General features: G+C 36.8%; 1 protein-coding gene across 4 annotated transcripts in view; it reads right to left on the bottom strand.

Annotated features, from left to right (window-relative positions):
- LOC131687988 (high affinity cationic amino acid transporter 1-like) overlaps positions 1-21183 on the bottom strand; it is a 400280-nt gene that overhangs the window by 2649 nt on the left and 376448 nt on the right. For all 4 annotated transcript variants that reach the window (XM_058972105.1, XM_058972104.1, XM_058972103.1 and 1 more), the window contains one exon: positions 16234-16735. In XM_058972105.1, coding sequence (XP_058828088.1) covers positions 16234-16606 — 373 coding nt within the window. In that variant the 5' untranslated portion in view covers positions 16607-16735. The remainder of the gene's footprint in view (positions 1-16233; positions 16736-21183) is intronic.

Below are 21183 nucleotides of genomic sequence, written 5' to 3'. Positions count from 1 at the left end.
TTGAGAAAATCACTTTCTTCTGTATATCGACAATCCATTTTTACTTTGTCCAATCGTCTGAAGAATTTCGAAAATTTGATCCTAAATATGGAATCGGAATATCGAAATACCGGGGTATTGAGACCAGGGATGCCAAAGGTACTGGTAAACTACATTTTTTTCGGTATATTTACATTTGAACAAGCCGTACAGCCCGCTACAGCGACGCATCACTACAGCTCTTGCCAGAACGGTAGCCAAACCGAGTACATTTTCCCGTAGAGCAGTAGAATACATTTTTGTTTTGCTGCTGTATTCCGACTGCTCGGTGAGATTGTGGCGTAGTAAAGTTTGTTCTCTCGCTTTGTACACTTTTCTCTGCGTAGTCAAAGGGAGAGGCCCGCACACGAAAGCGATGATGCCGGTCGTGGCGTAAACGAACAGCATTTATTGCCGTCGGTTGTGATTGAAAATATTGAATAGATTAAAAATATTAAAAAGTGTAAAATAAGGAAAGAGAAGCTTGCGTCTGGTGGATGTACTGGGGGCAGTATTTCTTTGTCATGTTACTGCTTTGCTTACAGACTGCCGTACAGCGCTGGGCTTCCTGCAATAGCGAAGGACAGCAGCGTCGAAAGAGAAATGAGAATGTAGGCAGACAAATTACAGCCACAGAAAATGTAGGCATTTTGCATCCTTGATTGAGACTGAAATATAATGGCAAATTTCGGTTAATATGCAATTTTATTGGAAAGATATTTAGCACGGTCCTTAACGGACCACTTCAATGTTATCTGTGATAATAGCGCATCTGTATGTTATCATGTTTTCCTATGTATTGGTAATGTGCATTGCCTCCATTATTCTTTGATACCTAAAATAAAAGTCGAAAAACATTTAGAAACGCTCAGCGAATAAAAATATTTATCCGTTACGAAGATTTCCTGTCCCAAAAATCCGCATCTCAGTTCAGATCGCCGCAGTATGGCGCTCTCTGACACTGCAGCACTCTGGGTCATTTATCTCCGTAACTAAACAATAGAACTCACTCAACGTACCTTGATCCCTTTATGATAAGTATTAGAAGCTTTCCTAATTTATAGTTCCCTGAAAAATAGTGCCGAAACAGGAATTTCCTGTCCGTAAGTTTTGCGTAAAAACATGTTTGTTTACATGTCCATCGGCAACACTATAGCATATCAGAAGGCTTTCGAGCACTACGTGAAAATCATTAGATTGTGGTCAAAATTGGATATGTAATCTTGCGAAACACACATATTGCATCATAGTAAAATTTAAACATGAAATAGGTCTTTGAGAGTAAGTTTTATTTCGGAAAAAGTAATACAGGTAAGCGTTTATCTCATTTCTTTGAAATAAAGCTATGAACATTTGCTAGCATAATTGACCATTCATTATCGACCGTTTGTTACAGTGTGAAAGCTTTTTGGATAAAATCATATCTCATGGCCAGCTAGCCACAGTTTCGCTTGTTTGTTGATATAAATGACTTGACTTGCATTGATGTCAAATTCTAAATCTAGGCCGCAAGTTGAAAAGGGTTTATATTACTTTTGGGGAATCGATGTTTTATTTTTTCACATGCTACTAAGGCCAATGTTGTACATTGTACCTGTAATGTAACTGTATGTTTATTTCGGAGATAAATTTGTATCAGTATAATAATTGCAATGTAACAAGCCGACATCTATCATATTGCACGACAAATAACATGTGACTTTTGTAAGTACTCTGTATAACAAAAGATAAACTCAAGTTTACCAGGTACCATACAAGCCTATTCGAATTGATGGTTAATTGCATGCATGCTTGGCACAATCAATCGAAATAAACGAGGTGTATTGTCATGGAAAATTCGGCCACGTTTGACGAATAAAATGAATATATTCGTTTGATATAGACCGTTATTTTCAACTACTTACGAGGATTACCATTTTTTCATTCATCTTACGGACTGTGTGCAGGAGCATGCTGTACGATTACGCCCCTTTGCCATATGTTATACGCAAAAAATCGTCAAAATGTGTCAATTTAGGCGTCAACAAAAACAAAGTAAAGCCATCGTTCCCAAGATTCGACGCAAAACGGAACAACGGATGCAAATCTACCGAATTTATGAATTCTTTTTGAATGGACCTCGGACATTTCATTACTGTTTTGTAAAATCAGTTCTATATCTCTGTACTGCCAGGTCAGGTACGTTTCCACTATCGGTAAAGGGTTACAGCAGCGTGTGATCGAGAGCTGGTGGATGAGTAAACAATGCGAGGTCTTGTTTGTTATATTATAAATAACTGAACAATTGTTTTTGTAGCTAGCGACCCTTCTAAGACAAAATTTTGAAACAAATCCACGAAATGGTGTGGTTTATGACATTCAGTCATGATACTAGTCAAGTGAATAGCGTGTTCGGTAAGAAACGACCAAGTACCATGCGAACCTCAGAAACACGGAGAAGAGACAGAGGCTAGTGATATTGTAGTGCTGCCAAAGGACCAAAGCACCCTCAGTGTTTTCGAGTGGAAGATATTGTGAAAACTTTATGGTGGACAGCAGATATAGCATAAACCATGAAGACAACCTATGGAACACGAATTGCGACAACTGCTTGAATAACTTCCCCGTCGGTCATATAACAACAGCTGATCCAACAGAAGGACAAGAGATGATCAGCGGGCGAAAAAAATCGACAAGATTGCAGGTGATATGTAGAGTCTTCCTTTCCTAGGGCGACGTACGGCCATCGACTATGAGGACTAGATACGCAGCAATGGTCATCCAATGAGACTTTCGTCGTATGTTCATGAACCAATCTGCAAATACTTTCAGTGTCATGGTGTTCATTTTTTGCAATTGTCCTATATGCTGAATGTCTGCTTCGAAATCTCTTGAAAGGCGCGGATACATCATAGTTTATAAATGGATTGTGAGGTACGCAGCTCACCTGGGTCCGATTCGAAACCATCGCACGGGTTTTCCTAGCCCTGGTGATAAAAAGGAATCTATGTTGCAATTCATATAAGAACCCAATTCGGTTTTTTGTTCAATGCTGAAAAAACTTTAGGCACGCATCTGAGATCAGCTTCATGCAAAATCGACATTATTCGCATGTTATTAATACGTGTAACAACTAAAGGACCTTTTCAGATGTAACGCTCATTTATTTGTAATGCGTGTCTTGTCAAAACCCATCAAAGTAATCAACAGTGTTCCTAAAATACTTTCATCGTCGATATAATTTTTCCGTTGAAGTGGAACCCCTAAAGTAATTGAGTTTCCATTTGATTGCTTATTTTCTAGCGCACAACTTACCCAACTTACCCAGGGACCGGGTAAATTTGACGGGTTGTCCGCATCCCATATTTTTGTCTATAAAAACAAAAACCGATTTAATCCACCTATCAGTGGGTTGAGACATTGCTTACACAAATCACTGTTGTATTATTCATTAGTTTGCCGAACACACGCATAGTTGGCAAGCACTAATAACACTTCGAATAAATTGAATAATTTAAAGAAAAATAATAAAGCGAATAAAAATTTTATATAATTTTGAAGCAAAAAAAAAGTTATTCATAAAATGGATAGAATGCTAAATATAAATCAAATTAATAAAATACATCAATTTAGCTCAAATGAAAATTTGACAATATTAAAAAAATTGAAATTAAGAGAGTAAATTAAATTGTTTCAAGCTAACAAACTGTCATTAAATAATAAAAAGAACTGACTAAACCGCATTAATAAAATAAAGAAACTGGATAAAATATATAAGCTAAGAAAAATTAATAATTTAATAAAATGATGTAAATAAATGAAAGAAATAATATGAATAAAAATAAATTAAATTAATATGATAAATAATATGAATAATATGGATAAAATTAACCCTTTCATACCTAACATTTTCTAGCACATATATCGTTCCAAAACCGTTTTTCTTAAAAGTGTAAAGAAACCACGAAAAACCTGTTTTGATCAAGATAGATGCTTATATAGCAGTGCGAGAAGCTGCTCAATTTTTACATACTGATCCTTAATACACATCTCCTGCAAAGTTTTCAATAGCTTAATTGGCCAGAAAAGATAGCCGAAAGCAGTCTATATTGATAAAATTTATGAGTTTTCAACAACAACAACGAAGATATGTCAAAATATAATTTTTCACCGATAACTGAAAATGTCTCCGGCAGCACTGCTCCAGTGAAATCCAATCAGAACAATTGGTGATAGTCACAATTATTAGTTTTACTTTTTTGTGAGGAAATCTTGTCTAACCCCAAAGTTATAGCTGTTTGAAAACGTGGTTGTTCATAAATAACAGAGTATACAGAGCGGTAATGAAACCGATAAAATGAATAGAATGGATAAAATATACAAAATGAAGAAAGTGAAGTGATAAAATGAATAAAAATGTTTACTTTCTATATAACTTATCATTTTTTTCATTTTGTTTGCTTGTAAACAATAAAATGATTGGAATGCAAAAAATCAGCTATATTAAAAAGTAATAGAATTAATAGAATAAATAAAATTGTATCCAATTAATGTTCTAGATGAAATGAATAAAATTAATGACTGAACAAAATTAGATTATTAAAATGAATAAAATTTAAAAAAGTTAATTAAATGAAGTAAATGAATAAACAGAATAGAATTTTCAGCTCCAGTATTTTAACGCGTAATTGGAAATAGTAAAGTGAGATAAGACCACCTGTAAATAGTATTCATTTGCATTGAAGTATATAGAAAAGTGTCTAGGTTATGTTAGCAATTATATTGTTGTCGATGGCACAAAAGCCGTACATTCAGTCGATTACAATGCAGTCTCTTTTCACGCATCCTAATCACTTGAGAATTGTTTCGTTCGGAATTCTCGATATAGAAAACAATATCATGACAAAGGAACGGTTCGAACTACCAGAATAAGTAGTTAAATTCATCGAAAAGCCAGTGGCCATTGAATGTGTCCCTGGAGGCCATTGATTGTGTCCCTGGAGGTCATTGAATGGTCCCTGGACTGCTTTTGGGACTTTCTTGAAATTACAAGTCGTATTTTTTCGCAAATAAATATGCTTTCAGTCACATTGACCATGAAAAATGTATACTGGGGTTTTCAGTACAACTCAGTATCAGTTGTAGTTTTATAGTAATATGTATGACATAAATTCAGTGAATCAACTATCTGTCCAATGCATAAACTGTGATTGTTTTCCTCGCTAATTTACGTCTAGAATACGGAGCACTCAAACGAAACGTCTATTGAATTGTCCAATGCCTGTACTAATTCTTGCATTGAAGCTTCAATTGAAGCGTTCTCAGCATAAGGCAAATTTGGGCAATTGAAACCATCGCTATAAGTTAAAAGTATCCTTTTACTGGGATGCAAGTATAGTTCAGGGGTCTTTGGGCGCCATTGTCCCCGGATCTAATTTGTGAATATTTTTAGAATTATCCATTATTTTCCATAAAAGTGCATTCCAATCCAATGAATCTACATTTTCAATAATACAACCCAAAACAGGTGTTCTCAATTTTTAAATGACACATTTGAGCATATATTTCATTCAAAATGCAGTACAGATACGAAAAGTTTAAAAAAGCTCACGTGGGATGTCTCTTTTCAACATTTTTGTCTTCAATCAACCATATTACCCAATTTGAAATACAAGCGCTCAGTACCAGGAATTAGAATATATTGGATCAAATGGCACGTTCCCTGTATGTAGTCGGGGATTTGTGCCTTCGGTTTTTCGGTTGTTGGTCATATGACTCTCCTAGTGCAACGTTTCGAGGCAATAGCTCCTCATCTTCCGAGGAAAGCAGGGTTTGAATAAAAAAGTTATAGTTATAGTTTTCTAATAATACACAATATTTTGCAAGTTTTGTCAGGACCACAAATATTTTCTTTTTCAAGTAGAATGTAATATTTAATTTGTTTCCGTAAGTGGCTCTGTTCTACACTAAAATTAGGGAGAAGGGAAACAGAAGACAAAAATAGGTTTGTTTTCTTTAACGTGCACAAATACATCGCAAGATTAAATTAGCTTAGATACTAACAAATATTTCAGATTAGTTGAAGATCTTATGACGCATCTTAGAAATGGATTTGGAAATATCAGGATAGATCTGAGTCGTGTGACAGTTGCCACGAACACGATTGTGAGAGATCGGTGGTGGGGAGGGGCGACAAGTGAGGAATGGCAAATGATGGTTAGTGCTGTGACATTATTTTTGTATATAGGGCGAAATTTTGATTCCTTGCATCTTTGCAACTGATAATTTTTACGCCATAATTAGTATAAAATAAATCTTGCAAAAGAAGATAAACTTTCACTAGAATTTTGTTATTCAAAAATACAGTTGCTCTTGGTGATGCTACGAGTAGAATATGAATATGGTGGATTACTCACAACTGAACTTAATGCTTAATCCAACGGATAAATACATCAACTCTGGACAAATTTTCACTTTGAAGTCAATTTACACATTGTTGTGTCTTTGAAGTAAACTTGCGTATTAATTTTTGAAAAATAGTTAATTAATTATTAAGTAAATTCATAAAATGTTTTCGGAATCGAATTCATTCAAACACGCAGATGTGTTTTCACTCCCCGATATTCAAAATCGGTTTAGTTTTGACCCTAAAACACCCGTAAAGCATGTAACGATCTCATTTTTAGTTAGTGAACATTGGCAAGCGAGGAATAAAAATCCAAAATGTTTAATATCTCCATCGCTCATGAACGAATTTTGGCAATTTATAACTTGTTCCAATGGTATTTTTACAAGTTTTTTTTATTATTAATTGTACCGCTGCATTGCTTTGTTCGAAAGTTATTTGCTTTAAACCCTTTGTGTTTTGACAAAATCATCGATATCTCAGAATGGCTCAATTATGGCATTATTATATGGAAATTTAATGCATATACTAACACTCTCTATATCACTATAACATTAAAAAATTTGCTTTTTTACCAAATTCTATTTAAAATAAACATTCCAAAGGCAAATATAGGTGAATCTAAAATAATTAAAGAATTGAGGAATAAGCCAGTTTTTTTTACATCAAGGCAGATAAGGCTAATAAAGTAGTGATATGGTTAAGGAGCAATACGATGCTGACATGATTCAAATGCATTCCAATCCTGGAAGAAGAAAATTTCACTCGCCTTAATGTTTCAAATCCCGTTTTACCCATAATAAATGGGCTACCTAAAATCCATAAACCTGGTAACGAAATCAAATATGACGAAATACTGATCTCCTTCGATGTAACTGCCTTAATCGTAAGCGCTCCAGTAAAAGATTCAATTAACGTTTCAGAGGATCGTTTACTTAAACAAAATGCCAGTAGTCTGGGGAAGAGTACAGTATGGTTCTATAGGGCTTTTAAGTAAAACTAATGTCTTAGATCTATTGGACTGGCTGTCAAAACCTATGCAAGAATATATCTAGTCAGAACGTGACTAACAGGTAAAATAAAATTTTCTCATTATCGAAAAATTTTCAATTGAATTCCTTAGAACCAAGGATGTGACGGACTAAAAGAATGTTTTCAATTATCTTTTCGACACACACTATCGAGGTTGTATTGCTGATTTATTTCTGGCGATTCGGACTCGTGGAGAGTTAGCAGTTTATATGAGTTCAAATATGCCTTGAAAAAGATTTCCAGTCTTGCTACAGAGTATATCCCAAAAGCATGGCGAGAAATAACTTAGATTTATTCCCAAAGGGGCAATCATCATTTCAGGAACGTCAGTTTAGTTGAATATCAATTGCTCAAAATACAACATGCATATCAGTGTGAAAAATCCACGAACGCTCTTCTTCGCGATGTTGTTTACATCATTGAGAAAGCCTTCTCAATCAAGTAATCTTGCTTGGGTGTATTCCTAGATATTGAGGGTGCTATTGATAATATATCCTTCCAATCTATTCTGGAAGCAACGCGCGGTCATGGGGTATCAGCTTATGTCTCGGGTTGGAAAAGAATTAAAGGGTTGTGTACAGGACACGACCAAGGTGACATTAAAAATGTAGCTTTTTTTCAAGAGCGTGCATATGAATTTTATCGACTCAGTTCTTGCTCACTCGCCTGTTTTCATATGTTACAATTTGCTATGTACCCTCCCCATTAAAACATAATTTATTGAAGGTCTTTTAACGGTAATCTATTAATTAATCAAGTATCTCACTAGGTGATTGGCATTATTTGGCTGATCCATCTAGTAAAAATAGGCTGGTCTGTCCAGAAAATATATTCAAAAGAAAAGTTCCATATTGAGAACTCCATGAAATATGAAATTTCATTTTCCATTTAAATTGTCAATAATGTACTAATGAACTTAAGTAAACAATCTTAAGGTTAAGTATTGCTTGATCGATTAGTGGTGGAAAAAATGAAATTATTTGATAAATTACATTGTTATACAACGTTCGCACTACCAGTTAAAACGGGATTTAATGCTATCTTGGTGACATTTTTCTTGTTGCTAATTATTATAACGTGTTATAACTCTGTAATGTAAACATTGTATTATTAAACCAATTATGCAGCGTTTTATGTTATATAGGTGTTTTATGTGGTAATAGGACTGACATAATTATATCTTCAGTACAGCGGTTTGTTTCATAATTTAAAACAGATTTATTTTAAAATTTAAATTACTATACCCAACCATTCTATTTATTGTATACTTTAAAACGCGATTAGAACTGTGTTTTGAATACATAGGGCAGGACAGATACTCTGACTGGATAAACTGGGAAAACAATTTTAAGTCCAGTAACGCTTATGACATGGCTTGAATTTCAATCGAAAAGAACACCCGCTTAAACTGCTGCTGGGACGGTAAGTTCTGTTTTAAAATTTTCCGTTGTGTGCAGTACGAAACAAAAGTGATTGAAATTAGAAAACAAAAAGTTCTGCTGGGAATGTGATTGTTTCCGATGCAATTACACTCAGTAGGGCATTGCAAAAAAAATTTTTTTTTAATTCTCAAAGGCCCCCCCCTCTCATATTGTGACAAATGTCAAAGTAAGCTCAGATGCCAAATTTCACATCATTTGGACAATTTTAGACCCCCGCCCACTTCGCTTGAAATTTTTTGAAATTGGTACTATAGGGAAATATGGAGGAAAAATACATTAAATGCAATAACTTTTGAAGTAGCAATCAGAAAATTACAATTTATACCTCTTTTGAAAGAAAATAATCTTAGTATTTGAATAAAGATATATTTGTTTCTAGAAAAATACGGGAAAGTGGGGTACTGGGTCATTTTGGCCCCAAAATCCCCTATTTTTAATGATTTTTCTGCTCCGTGATGCAAATCATACATATTTTGTAGTTTTTCTAATGTGAAAAAATCTCAGAAATCGAACGGAACCCTTTTGACCTTAGACCGAATACGAGAAGTTGGGGTTATAGGGCTTTTTGTCAGTCATATTAAATTTTATCATTTTCTCATGCTTATATCTCTATTATTCTTCAATCTATTTTCATAAAATGTAACTTATTGAACGTGTAAAATTCTGAGGAATAAAACAAAAATAAAAACGTTAAAGGTAAAATTCAGAAACATCAAACTTCTTGATATTTACTCTACAAATCTCATTTTTTTCATTATTTGTCCTAATACCTCAACTTCCCCTATTTGTCCAGGAATGAAACTTTTCTCATGTGATCCCTAAGCAAATTTTACACTAAAAGTAGTAAATGAAATAAGAATTTTGTTGTTAAATGGAGTTAATATGTGCGATTTTATGATAAAAATGTGAAATCGACACTATATGTCAGATAATTTGATGTTCCTGAATTTTACCGGTAACGAATCTATTTTTGTTATAATCCTAAGGATTTTCCACGTTCAACAAGGTATAGTTTATGAAAATTGAGTGAACAATAATAGAGATATATTCACGAGAAAATGTTGAAGTTTAATATGAACGACAAAAGGCCATTTAACCCCAACTTCTCGTATTCAGACTAAGGTCAAAATGGTTCCGTTCGATTTCTGAGATTTTTTCACATTAGAAAAACTACAAAATATGTATGATTTGCATCACGGAGCAGAAAAATTATTAAAAATAGGGGATTTTGGGGCCAAAATGACCCAGTACCCCACTTTCCCGTATTTTTCTAGAAACAAATATATCTCCATTCAAATACAAATACTAATTTCCTTCAAAAAGAGGTATAAATTGTAATTTTCTGATTGCTACTTCAAAAGTTATTGCATTTAATGTATTTTTCCTCCATATTTTCCCATAGTACCAATTTCAAAAAATTTCTAGCGAAGTGGGCGGAGGTCTAAAATTGTCCAAATGATGTGAAATTTGGCATCTGAGCTTACTTTGACATTTGTCACAATTTGAGAGGGGGGCCTTCGAGAATTAAAAAAAAAATTTTTTTGCAATGCCCTAACACTCAGGTTTTTTACGCAGGAGATACAGGCCGCGTAAATAAAAACCGCGTAAATTTCAAAATCCGCGTAAAAAAATACCGCGCAAAAAACCTGAGTGTACTCTCCTATATAAAATACTACGCTGCTGAACAGTGCAATAACTACAGAAGCACGTTGTCAGAAGCCTTACTGATAAAAAACATATAACCGAAATATGAAACATATGAAAACCAATAGGCTCTTTACCCTGCGCAGCAACAAAGCGCCGTAAACATTGATTAACGAAGGTACAACGCACACACATGCATAAAAATAAATATTTTTTTCAACACAACACTCTCAAGCAGCACACATAAGTCGCATCCTGCCGTATTGAATTAAATCCAAACCACCCCACCCGCCCACTTTGCAAATCATTCTGTGGCACCGTGCTGGTAGGTACCCCAAAAATCCGCACACGGCCACCGCTGCCGAAAATGCATTGCGTCTACCGCTTATTGTAGAGCCCAGACCCTTCAGCCATGATCTTACCCGTTCGACATAAGAACAAAAACTGATTCAAACGGGTACGCGTCACCTCTATTTATAAACTAACCGTATATGGTTTAGTCACTTAGGTGCGAGTGTGTGCAAATGCCAACGTTGCCGAAAATCGATAGCGCTTATTGCATCGCCCGGAGACGATGTTGCTCGTATGGATAAAAGCAACAACTGATTTAGACGGACATGCGTCGCTTCTATTTATGACTTTTCGTGTTTGATTGAGCCACTAAGACGCCCTCTATTGACGGCTGTGTCTGAGAAATCTGCCTCACGAATGGTAATTTTCCCGTTTTTCGTGAACATTTTAATTTTACCAATTTCCAAAAATCTACTTATTGGGGAGATATTAAATTATTACCAATATTTAAGTTAAGTGTTTCTGAATCGGTTGGTGTATGAATGATTAAAATCCATTTAGTAATATCGGAGTTATAAGCGTGCAAACCTTACATAGTTTCGTTACATGGGAGATAGTTTAGATTTTAGAATGACACCTAGACCCAGATAGTGGAGTAAGACATTTTTAATGTCAAAACGCAATGCTTAGTAGCCGCTATCTTTGTTCGTCGCTGAGACAGGCAGATATAAGAAAATAGAGTATTTGCCGCTGTCCTCGGGGTAGCGTTCTGTCACCTTTGCTACGGAGCCTGCTTGCCGACGGTTTGTTGAGTAAACTCAATGAGCTTAGGTTTCCAACCTACGAGTTTACTGAAGATTACCAAATACTAATTACTGGACTTTGCATCGGATCAATTTTTGCCTTAATGTAACAAGCATTAAGAGCTGTCGAGCGGTAGTGTCGACAAGTTAAATTATCAGTTAATCCAAACAAAACTTCAATGGTTCTTTTCATGAAGAAGCGAATAACAACCTGGGTTCGTCCCTTGCAGTTCTTTGATTCTGAGCTCCTGTGTGCAGATCAAGTCAAATACGTTGGAGTTATATTTGATTCCAAACTGCATGGGTCTGGTCACATTGAGTTCATAGCCAAGAAAGCGTTCATGGCCTTCGGGCACTGCAGACGAACTTTTGAAAATACCTGGGGTCTCAAACCTAAATACATCTTTAGAATTTACACGACAATTGTGCGTCCAATTCTGTCACACGGGTACCTTGTGTGGTGGTAGAGGGAAGAGGTGATGACGGTCCAGTCGAAGCTAAACCATCTGCAAAGAATGGCGCTCATGGCGTTGACTGGTGCTTTCACCACAACTCCGACTGCTGCTCTTGAGGCACTTCTAAACATCAAACAGTTACACATACACCTCAAACAAGAAGTACTATCATGTGCATACAGACTGCAGGTTACTGGGCTTTGGAACAGTAACCATGTTGATCTAGCTACCAGTCATACACGATTGTGGTCACAAATGGTTACATGGGGTGAAGATATTCTTGCTCCCAGCGATATTACAATCACATGTAGTTTTCCTTATAGGACATTCCTTTTGAAATCCCATCTCGGGAGGAGTGATTATCTGGTTATATGGAAAGACAACCATATACGCAAGTTCGATGTTACACTGACCGTTCTCAGATGGAGAGACGTACTGGTGCTGATGTCTACCGTCGTGAAATGAGATTGGAACAATCTCACTCGGTAGATAGATACTGTACTGCATTCCAAGCAGAAAGCTTTGCGATTATGTGCGAGCTTGTCCGGTAAAGATATAAACTTCTGCTCCGATAGTCAGGCTGCAATCAAGGCCCTTAGCTCAGACAAATCACGGCCCAAGTTAGTGATCACATACCGAAACCAAATCGAAGAACTCAGCATTCTTAACACTATCTACCTTGTTTGGGTTCCCGAACATTCCGATATTACTGAAAATCAATGGGCTGTCGACTTGGCAAGGGCAAGTGCAGCGATTGGCTTCGTTGGTCATTAGCTCGCCCTGCCAATTTCGACAATTTCGTCCAAGCGTTACAATTATTGGAGAAATCTACAAACGTATCGCCAAACAGAGGCTTTTCTATAGAACAACAGTGCCTAGTGATTTCTAAAAATCTCGTACATTTTTCGAAACTCCACTGCGGCATACTGACCAAGGCTTTAACCGGCCACTGCAAACTCAATCATCACATGGCAACTATTCAGTGCACTGAGTCATTTTCATGTGATTCTTGTGAATTCGACTACGGAACCTCATATCATCTGATATGCAACTGCCCAGCAGTAGCACAATTGCGATTTTCAGATATCGGCTGTCCTTACGTAGATGTGGTAAAGAGCTTTAGGCTTACTCGCAGGCGATTCGAACTACCTGTGAATTTAATTTACCTTGTGTTTGTTTTGTGCTGTTATTTTTCCCACTCTTCCAATTCTGCTTACTTTTTCATCCTTCTCATTTCCATCCGCTCAGGAAATGATGAGAAGACACTGTACAAATTCCCAACTACATACGAGGGACCTGCCATTTGAGCCAATTTATTCTGATTTCTGATTCCTAGATATCGCGAATTGTGAGCTACGATATCAGACACGCGTCAATAGCCGTATTTGCAAAAAATGCAAGCACGAGGCATTTCACGTGGGTTAGTCATGGCTGTCATGTTGTAAGCAATGAAGGTAGTGTTGAGTTATTTTCCAATATAGAAGTTTCCTTTATGGAAGTACGGTTCCTCAATCAATGCTATGGAAGCTTTACCTATCTGCATAAGTCGAGATAGATTCATAGTTTCTATGCTGGAGATTGATTTGTGCTATTCTAACTATTGTTGATTAGAAAACTGTACGTTTCATTTCCAACATATATTACACAATAACTAGAGGACACCAATAACGCAATAAGGGCAAAACCAGTGCCGGTGGTTGAGTGGTAAGCTCAACCACCACTCACCCAGTTGGTCTGGGTACAATCCCAGCCGAGATTGTTGAGAGTTTTCTGAGGTGAAAAATAATCTGTAGTCGCGCTTTCCTTCGAATGGGAAGTAAAGCCCTTGGTCCCCGGTCCGTGAGTTGATGGGTCGATATCTAGTCCAGATAAAGGGAGTCACCCCTCTGGCGTCGGGGTTGGGCCTCGTAGCAAAAATAGGCCGACGGAAAACGGCCATACGGCCTCTACGTCGATTCGTCTGTAAATAACGAGATTTGCTAATCGAAGTCCTGCAACACTCCACCGAAAGTTTTTGCAAGCCCCCAGACAACAAAAATCTTGCAAAACTCTGCTAATCCTGGGCGAAAAGATATCAGTGTGAAGCGAACGGCCTTATCGTACTGCAGTGCGAGTTTCATGGCTCATCCGGTACTTTCCAGGTTTCGTTCGCTATTGAGAATATTTGAAAACCCCGCAACAAGTTAAGCACGGATCGCATGATACTATAAAATTGGGGTTACCAGTTTGGTGGGTTTTTACTACGGACACAGTTGGTCCGTAGCGTAATTCTTAGCCGGTTGAAACAACCACTACATACACTATAGAGGTAGCAGTACATATAATTGGTATGAGAATCATAAAGCGCATACTGATTGAATTGAAGGTAAATTTCATATTCTATGGAACAGAAATAAACCAGTAAATATCAAAAGAAATGTAACACGAATTATAAAACCTATAAAACAGTCAAAATTCAAACGATCTTAATTTTCTACCTTTTATAATATAGCTATATCCTAACAAATCAAACACTTGGTGAAATGGTGGAGCAATAAAACCACGCTGGTAATCTAGAATGATTAATTATAATTTATAATTATAGGGTAGACGTGCCCTTATTCATCTCATTAGTCAGGATGTCACACGTTGATAACTAGGCCAAGTATCACTGGATTGCGTCTAAATTGGCTTCCACATCTTTGCTTCGTTCCTAAGAAGTAATACAATGATGAATCTAGCATGGAACATGATGAAAACTCGCGTTTGAGCGAAGTGATAAGTCGAGTACAACGTACCTTTATTCATCCTACCGTTTAAGCTAATGTTTTGAACAGAGATAGCAGACACTGCTTTAATACAAAGTTGGAACTCAAAAAATCTAAAAAAAAAATTATTAAATATTCTGGAAGTACATACTTTTGAAAATATCTGTGCGAATTTAGATCGGAGCACTAGATTTCAAACCACAGCCGTTCGCAGCGCGCTTGTCTTCCGCGTATGAAGTTAACACAAAACTTCAAACGCAATTATCTCGGAACTAAGTTGTTTGAAAAGTACCGCTGCGGTGAACGTGATATCGCAAAAACTATTCATCCGATTTTCATAATTTTTTTTTGAATTGTTTGTATTTATATTCTCGTGTACTTGAACGGTTTCTTTTTCATCCAAAATTTTTTTATTCTTTGCCATGAATTTTTGTTTAAAATTTTGACACCACAAAACTCAATTTTTCGGTTAACACGTCTTTTTTGCACGAATTTTTTTTTATTGGGAAACCGATCCGTTCAAGTACACCACAATTTATGATTTCAGTTGAGCGGTTCGGCTTGGAGAGCGCTCACCGCAAACCTCTGCCAAAAAAAACTCTCTACGGGGGATGGGCCATAACTTCGCCAATCATCAATATTTTTTTAATTCAACTTGTTTTTTCGAACTTCGATAGCACTACAAACGAGCTGTTTTTTGCTTTTTCAAAAAAAAAATTGCATAAAACGCTTTAAAAAAATTACAAACTTAGCTTACTTTTTCGTCACAACTTTGTATATAACCCCTTAACAAATGCGTTCAAATGGGTGGGTTGAATAAAGGTGCTAAGATGAATTAGGGAGCTGTTACCCTATTATAACGATTATTCTTAATTATATTACTTTACTGGCACAGAAGTAAAAATAAATTATCGCCATTAAAGAAACTCTTAACCATGTCATTAGAGTCACTGCAGTACATATTCAGTTGACTTTGTTCGACTTTGATTGCATTTAATATTCATTCAACCGGTTTATCTGAGCTAGCTAAAGATTGAACAGTTTAACCGGTATCAACAACCATGCCATGCCATGTCAAATGCATTAATTAACAAAAGCAACTCTACTCTGATAGATTATTGAAATGTAGAGCTATCCTACAGCGTCTCTTAGTTCGATCAGGCCAAACTTAATAAGGCAAAAAGCATCCCTCGAGGTCGACTACAAAATAAGTTGAAGTGGTCAGCCACATTTAGCAGCACTGCTGTTCTCTAAAAATAGCTTGAAAATCGAATAACTTCAACAGCTGCACACGAAAGGAAACTCGTTTTCATTGTCAAGTCAAAGGCCACGACAATCACCTTCTCATCCTCATTCATAACTTTGTTTACAAACAATCAATCGCAAAAAAATGCATTCGCGCAACTTTGTACTTACCGATCACATACTCCAATATCAGATTCCAGCCGATGGTAAAAGCCGCGAATTCCCCAATACTAACATAGCTGTAGATGTAAGCGGACCCAGCTTTCGGAACGCGCGCAGCAAACTCCGCATAGCACAGGGCAGCAATCGCCGATGCAACGGCCGCCACCAGAAACGAAACGACTACGGCAGGTCCAGCCTGCTCGTGGGCTACCGATCCGGCGAGCACGTAAACACCCAGTCCGAGCGTACTGCCCACCCCCAATCCGGTCAGATCCAGCAGTGAGAGAACACGCGCGAGCTGCGAATCACTTCCGTCATCTTCGTTGCGTTTTTTGCGCGTGAGCGCTGCCCAAAATCGACTACACCGCCCACTTTGCCGCATGCTTTTCTGCGATCGGTTTGTGACTTTTAGTAAACGGGTATAGTAAACTTGTCGCTGGTTTTGCTTTGCTGGTCTTTTTCGAGGTTGTCTCAGCGAACGTTATGGTAGGTCAGGGTTCTCCCGTACGGCCTGTGAATTAAATATGAAGAAGGAAGTAACGGTGAATGAAAGCGAATGCAAAATCGTATATCGACTGACGGTGACGATTCCGTTGATTAAAATTTATCGTTCGCCGTCTATCTGGTCTTGTCTTGTGATTCTACTGACGATCGGTCGTTGAGTTATTATGGATTGCACGTTTATGCCGTAAATCTCTGGATGGAGCCGTACTAAGGTGTGGAAAGATTACCCAGCTAGGCACTTTATTGCTATATTACCGCGATGATATTGCTGGGGCTAACATTCCCGACATAACTGGAATCACGACGTACTGTAAAGGGGATGACACAGATACTTAGTCGAACGCGATTCGCAGCCCCCGCACAATAATTTAGATTATTTTATTTCTACTAAAGATGATAGCGTTACGCGCGTGTCGCTCAGGCTGACAATTTGCGTTTGCTTCTTTCTCCCGAAGGAGTAACCACAACTGGTCTTCGTAAAAATGATTTCGCGAACATCAATCTGATCATCCACACTAAATGTAGGTTACCGTCAAGTCGAAGGACATGAAGTCCTTTTCAGGATTACAAGACAATCTAATACGAGTTAAAATTGGTATTCGTACACTGAGAGAATATATTCGAAAATTTGCTAAATACGTAACGGTTACTTACAGAACATTTTCGTAAAGCATTCACATCTTTCGTACTAATGATGAATCATTCGTAGTTTTATGGAAACGTTTTTATTCCTATTTTGAATTTTTCGTAAAAATCGCAAATCGACTTTCGTAGGCTTATCCCACGAAATGTTAAGGAGTACCTTATTTTGAAGTGTGAAGGCTACATGTTTCGACAATAAAACGGAAATCCCCTGCCCTCCCACTTATCTTCTCCAAATCAGCCAAGTACAGCATTGTTCGTTATCCGGAGAGAACCTTAAGTCAAACTCACTGAAATTGGGGATGAATAAGTTGGGAGGGATTGAAAAGATACAAACGTAAAGATCTTTTAACAGATCATCCTTCTGCGCAATCGAAAAGTGATCTTTTTCCAACCTTGCTTGCACTCGACAAGAATTGAGACTCGAAGACTCTATACAATGAGCCGAAGCATTGTTTGAGAGAGAACCTCTGCAAATTTGCTTTTTTTCTGTGACTTTTATCAAAATTTTTACCCATTTTTAAGAGATTAGAAGGAGTACGCTTCTACCAGATGTTGTGGAAAGTGACTGAATTTTCGATTCACCGAAAATCCGAACAGCAGTGGAACTGATCTGCACGCATCAACGGTTTCATCAAAAAGAATGAAAATTTATATTAAAGCAAAGTCCAAGCAATTAAATACAATTTTTGTACTACGAGTAATTTAAAATTATTTTATTACACAGTAGAACCGCAAGAAGGTGCTACATCTAGACGTTTAACTGATGAAAGACAATGTGCTTATGATTAGATATCGGCGGTTCGAGCTCGTTGGGTACGAGCCAGTTTGCCAACTCATGCTTAATACAGTCAGAGCAGATCGTATAAATGTTGGGCGATTTCCTACATTAAATATGTGCAGATTTGTACTACTTAAGTATTCCATCAATTTGGTGCCTCTCAAATTGATATCTGAGCTGCCTTAAAGTATGCGGTGGACATTTGCATCACTGCCGATTAAAAGTGGAAACCCATTTCTGCCACAGTATGATACAACCCTTTTAAAACCATCAAAAAGTGATGATTCGTGATGCAGCAAATATGCCGAACAATAAGCGTATTTCTGGTTTATGCTACAGTTTTACAGTCATGTTGACTGCCCAAGTAACAATTTTGGTTATATTGAAGTTTTATAGCGTATTCCACGCTGACCAATTTCCACTAACTAAAAATGAGACCGTTACATACAGTATCATTTCACTGGCTAAACTAAACCGATTTTGGATATCGGGTTATGAAAACACGTCTACGCGGTTTAATGAATTCAATTCTGAAAACATTTTGTGAATTATTAAATATACTATTTCTCAAAAATAATATGTAAGTTTTCATTAAAGACAAAATATTGTGTAAGTTGATATCGTAGTGAACTTTTTTCTAGAGTTCATGTATTTATCTTTCGGATTAGGTGTTGCGTTTAACCGTGAGGTAGATGTTAAAGAGTATATTAATTCACAGATTTTGAAGTAATCCACCTAGTAGTGAGATATTAGATTTCTCATATCACCGAGAGCAACTGTATTTTTGAATCGCAAAATTCTAGCGAAAATTTGACTTCTTTTGCAAGATTTAGGTTATATTGGTCATGGCGCAAAATTACTAGTTGCGTTATTTATAATAAGAGTGTAAAGAAATAAATATATCGCATAATATACAGTGGTGGTTAGAGTGGCTCGCGGTTGTATGGGAAAACTTCAAAATGATTTAAACTAGCGGGCACAGCACTTTTTGAGTTCCTTTTGTGCAAAATTTGGTAGCGGTTGGTTGTTTGCCGGGTTTGCGCATTGCATTCAAAGTTTGTATGGGATTTTGTTTGGGAAAATCAATTATTTTACATTTACGTTAATAAAGATCGCTATTTCATTCAATATGCAAAACCAGTTTTATAAAACTATAGTTCAAACCTAGGTTAATAATAATCGAAGACGGTAACTAGCTATGAGTTTTCAAAAAATTGTTATGACGATTTTAAAACTTATGGTTCAATCCAAATGCAGAAATTTATTATTTTTTCCAACACTGCCAGTGCACCACCGTCATCGACATTTAAAACTTAAATAAATGAGAATATATTCATCGCAGAGACTTAGTACTTTTGAATAATATGTTCAGAATGAATTGCTGAATAACATAGACGTAGTCAGAAAATGAAAAGAAGAGGGGGAGGCTTGTGTTCTCCCCAGTCCCCTTTTTAGATTGTTTTGTATAAGACAAAGAATTATTACCTTGTAAATCTGAACGACTGAACTTTCTTGATATTTTGATCAGGGCCGGCGGATAGCGTGGGTAGTATGGGTAGTACTACCTACTCGAAAATATTCCAGTGGGTAATTACCCACTCGAAATTTTGGACATTTTCATAAATTTGAAATCTGTCACGTATGTATCTCGGGCACAAATTTGAAAATATCGATGCACAACAACTTCATTTACACAAACACACTGCAAAAGATTTAATGTAAATGTAATGCAACCGTGTGTATTGCGAAAATGAGACAAACCCCTATTCTATTACCCTCACCATATGCTTACTACCCACTCGTGCTAAAAGTGAAACGCCGGCCCTGATTTTGATAGACCCAAATATGAATCATACTACAATTATTGCTGTGGGAAATAACATTTACAACATTTGGGATTTACACCTAAAAACTTATGTGTTTCTTTTGCCTGAGGCTAAAGCTACCTCAGTTCTGGAAATCGTCTTGGGTTCCAGCCTGAAGTATATTTCAGTTTTTCTAACATCACCACTGTTTTGCGTGAACCTAAGTCAATTTTATCAAAACGTTTGTTTGAAGTAACTATCTTGGTTTCGTTCCTAGATTCCCAAACGAAAACGTCAATAGAGACAATTCCGAGACTTTAAGGAATCCTTGAATTAGAATTTTTTTCTAATTCTGACTCTGAACGGCTAAGAAATAGGGTTTAAAAATATGTAAAACTTATAAACCGTTGTTCCATTTTAAATGAGATAACAGCAGAGCCTTTAACCCATTCATGCCCATGTTGTTTGTGGACAACAACGTTTTTAAACAGCTATAACTTTTGATTGAGGAAATATTTGCTTACAAAAACAAGTAAGGCTAATAAACCTGACTATTGCCTTTCATTTGAGCACTAACAATTACAAGGATCAGCTGTACAACTGAAGTTATTGCAATTAGTCTGATTGAATTCCAATGGAGCAGCGCTGCCAGGGACAGTTAACGTCGACGACGAAAAATGATTTTTTCATATATCTTCGTTATTGTTCAATATTATTGAAAACTGATAAAACTTATCAATTTAGAGTACCCTTGGCTACGTTTTCCACGTAAGTTGACTATTGTAAATATTTTAGGAGAATTGTATTGGAATCAGGAATCAGTAGCGTCTGGCTCAAATGGCACGTTCCCCATGTTGATCGGAGATTTGTGCCTTGCCAAGAATCGTCTTTTCATCATTTTCCTGATGGGGAGGATTGGGGAAGTGGTAAGGTTAGGGGTAAGGAAAACAACGACACAGAACAATTAAAACAGAGCATTCTGCACCCCCGGAGTGATGCTGAACGATCTGCAGGTGCTACAACAGCAGGAATAAAACTTCCAAGCCCCGGAGGGATTTAGAACCTCTACTCAAACAGTGAGCGGATATATCAACATCCCCGAGGGGATATTGAGATAACAGAACGACAACACCCCCGAAGAGATATTGTCATTCAAATACGGCTAAAAAACTATAGCTCTTTACCATACTGGGTTAGGAACAAAAGCATATCCTTAAATTTCAGCTC

Source organism: Topomyia yanbarensis, chromosome 3 (assembly GCF_030247195.1).
Source record: "Topomyia yanbarensis strain Yona2022 chromosome 3, ASM3024719v1, whole genome shotgun sequence".
Taxonomy (NCBI): Eukaryota; Metazoa; Arthropoda; class Insecta; order Diptera; family Culicidae; genus Topomyia; species Topomyia yanbarensis.
The sequence above is the reverse complement of the archived record's forward strand: the minus strand, read 5'-3'. Positions and strand labels throughout refer to the sequence as shown.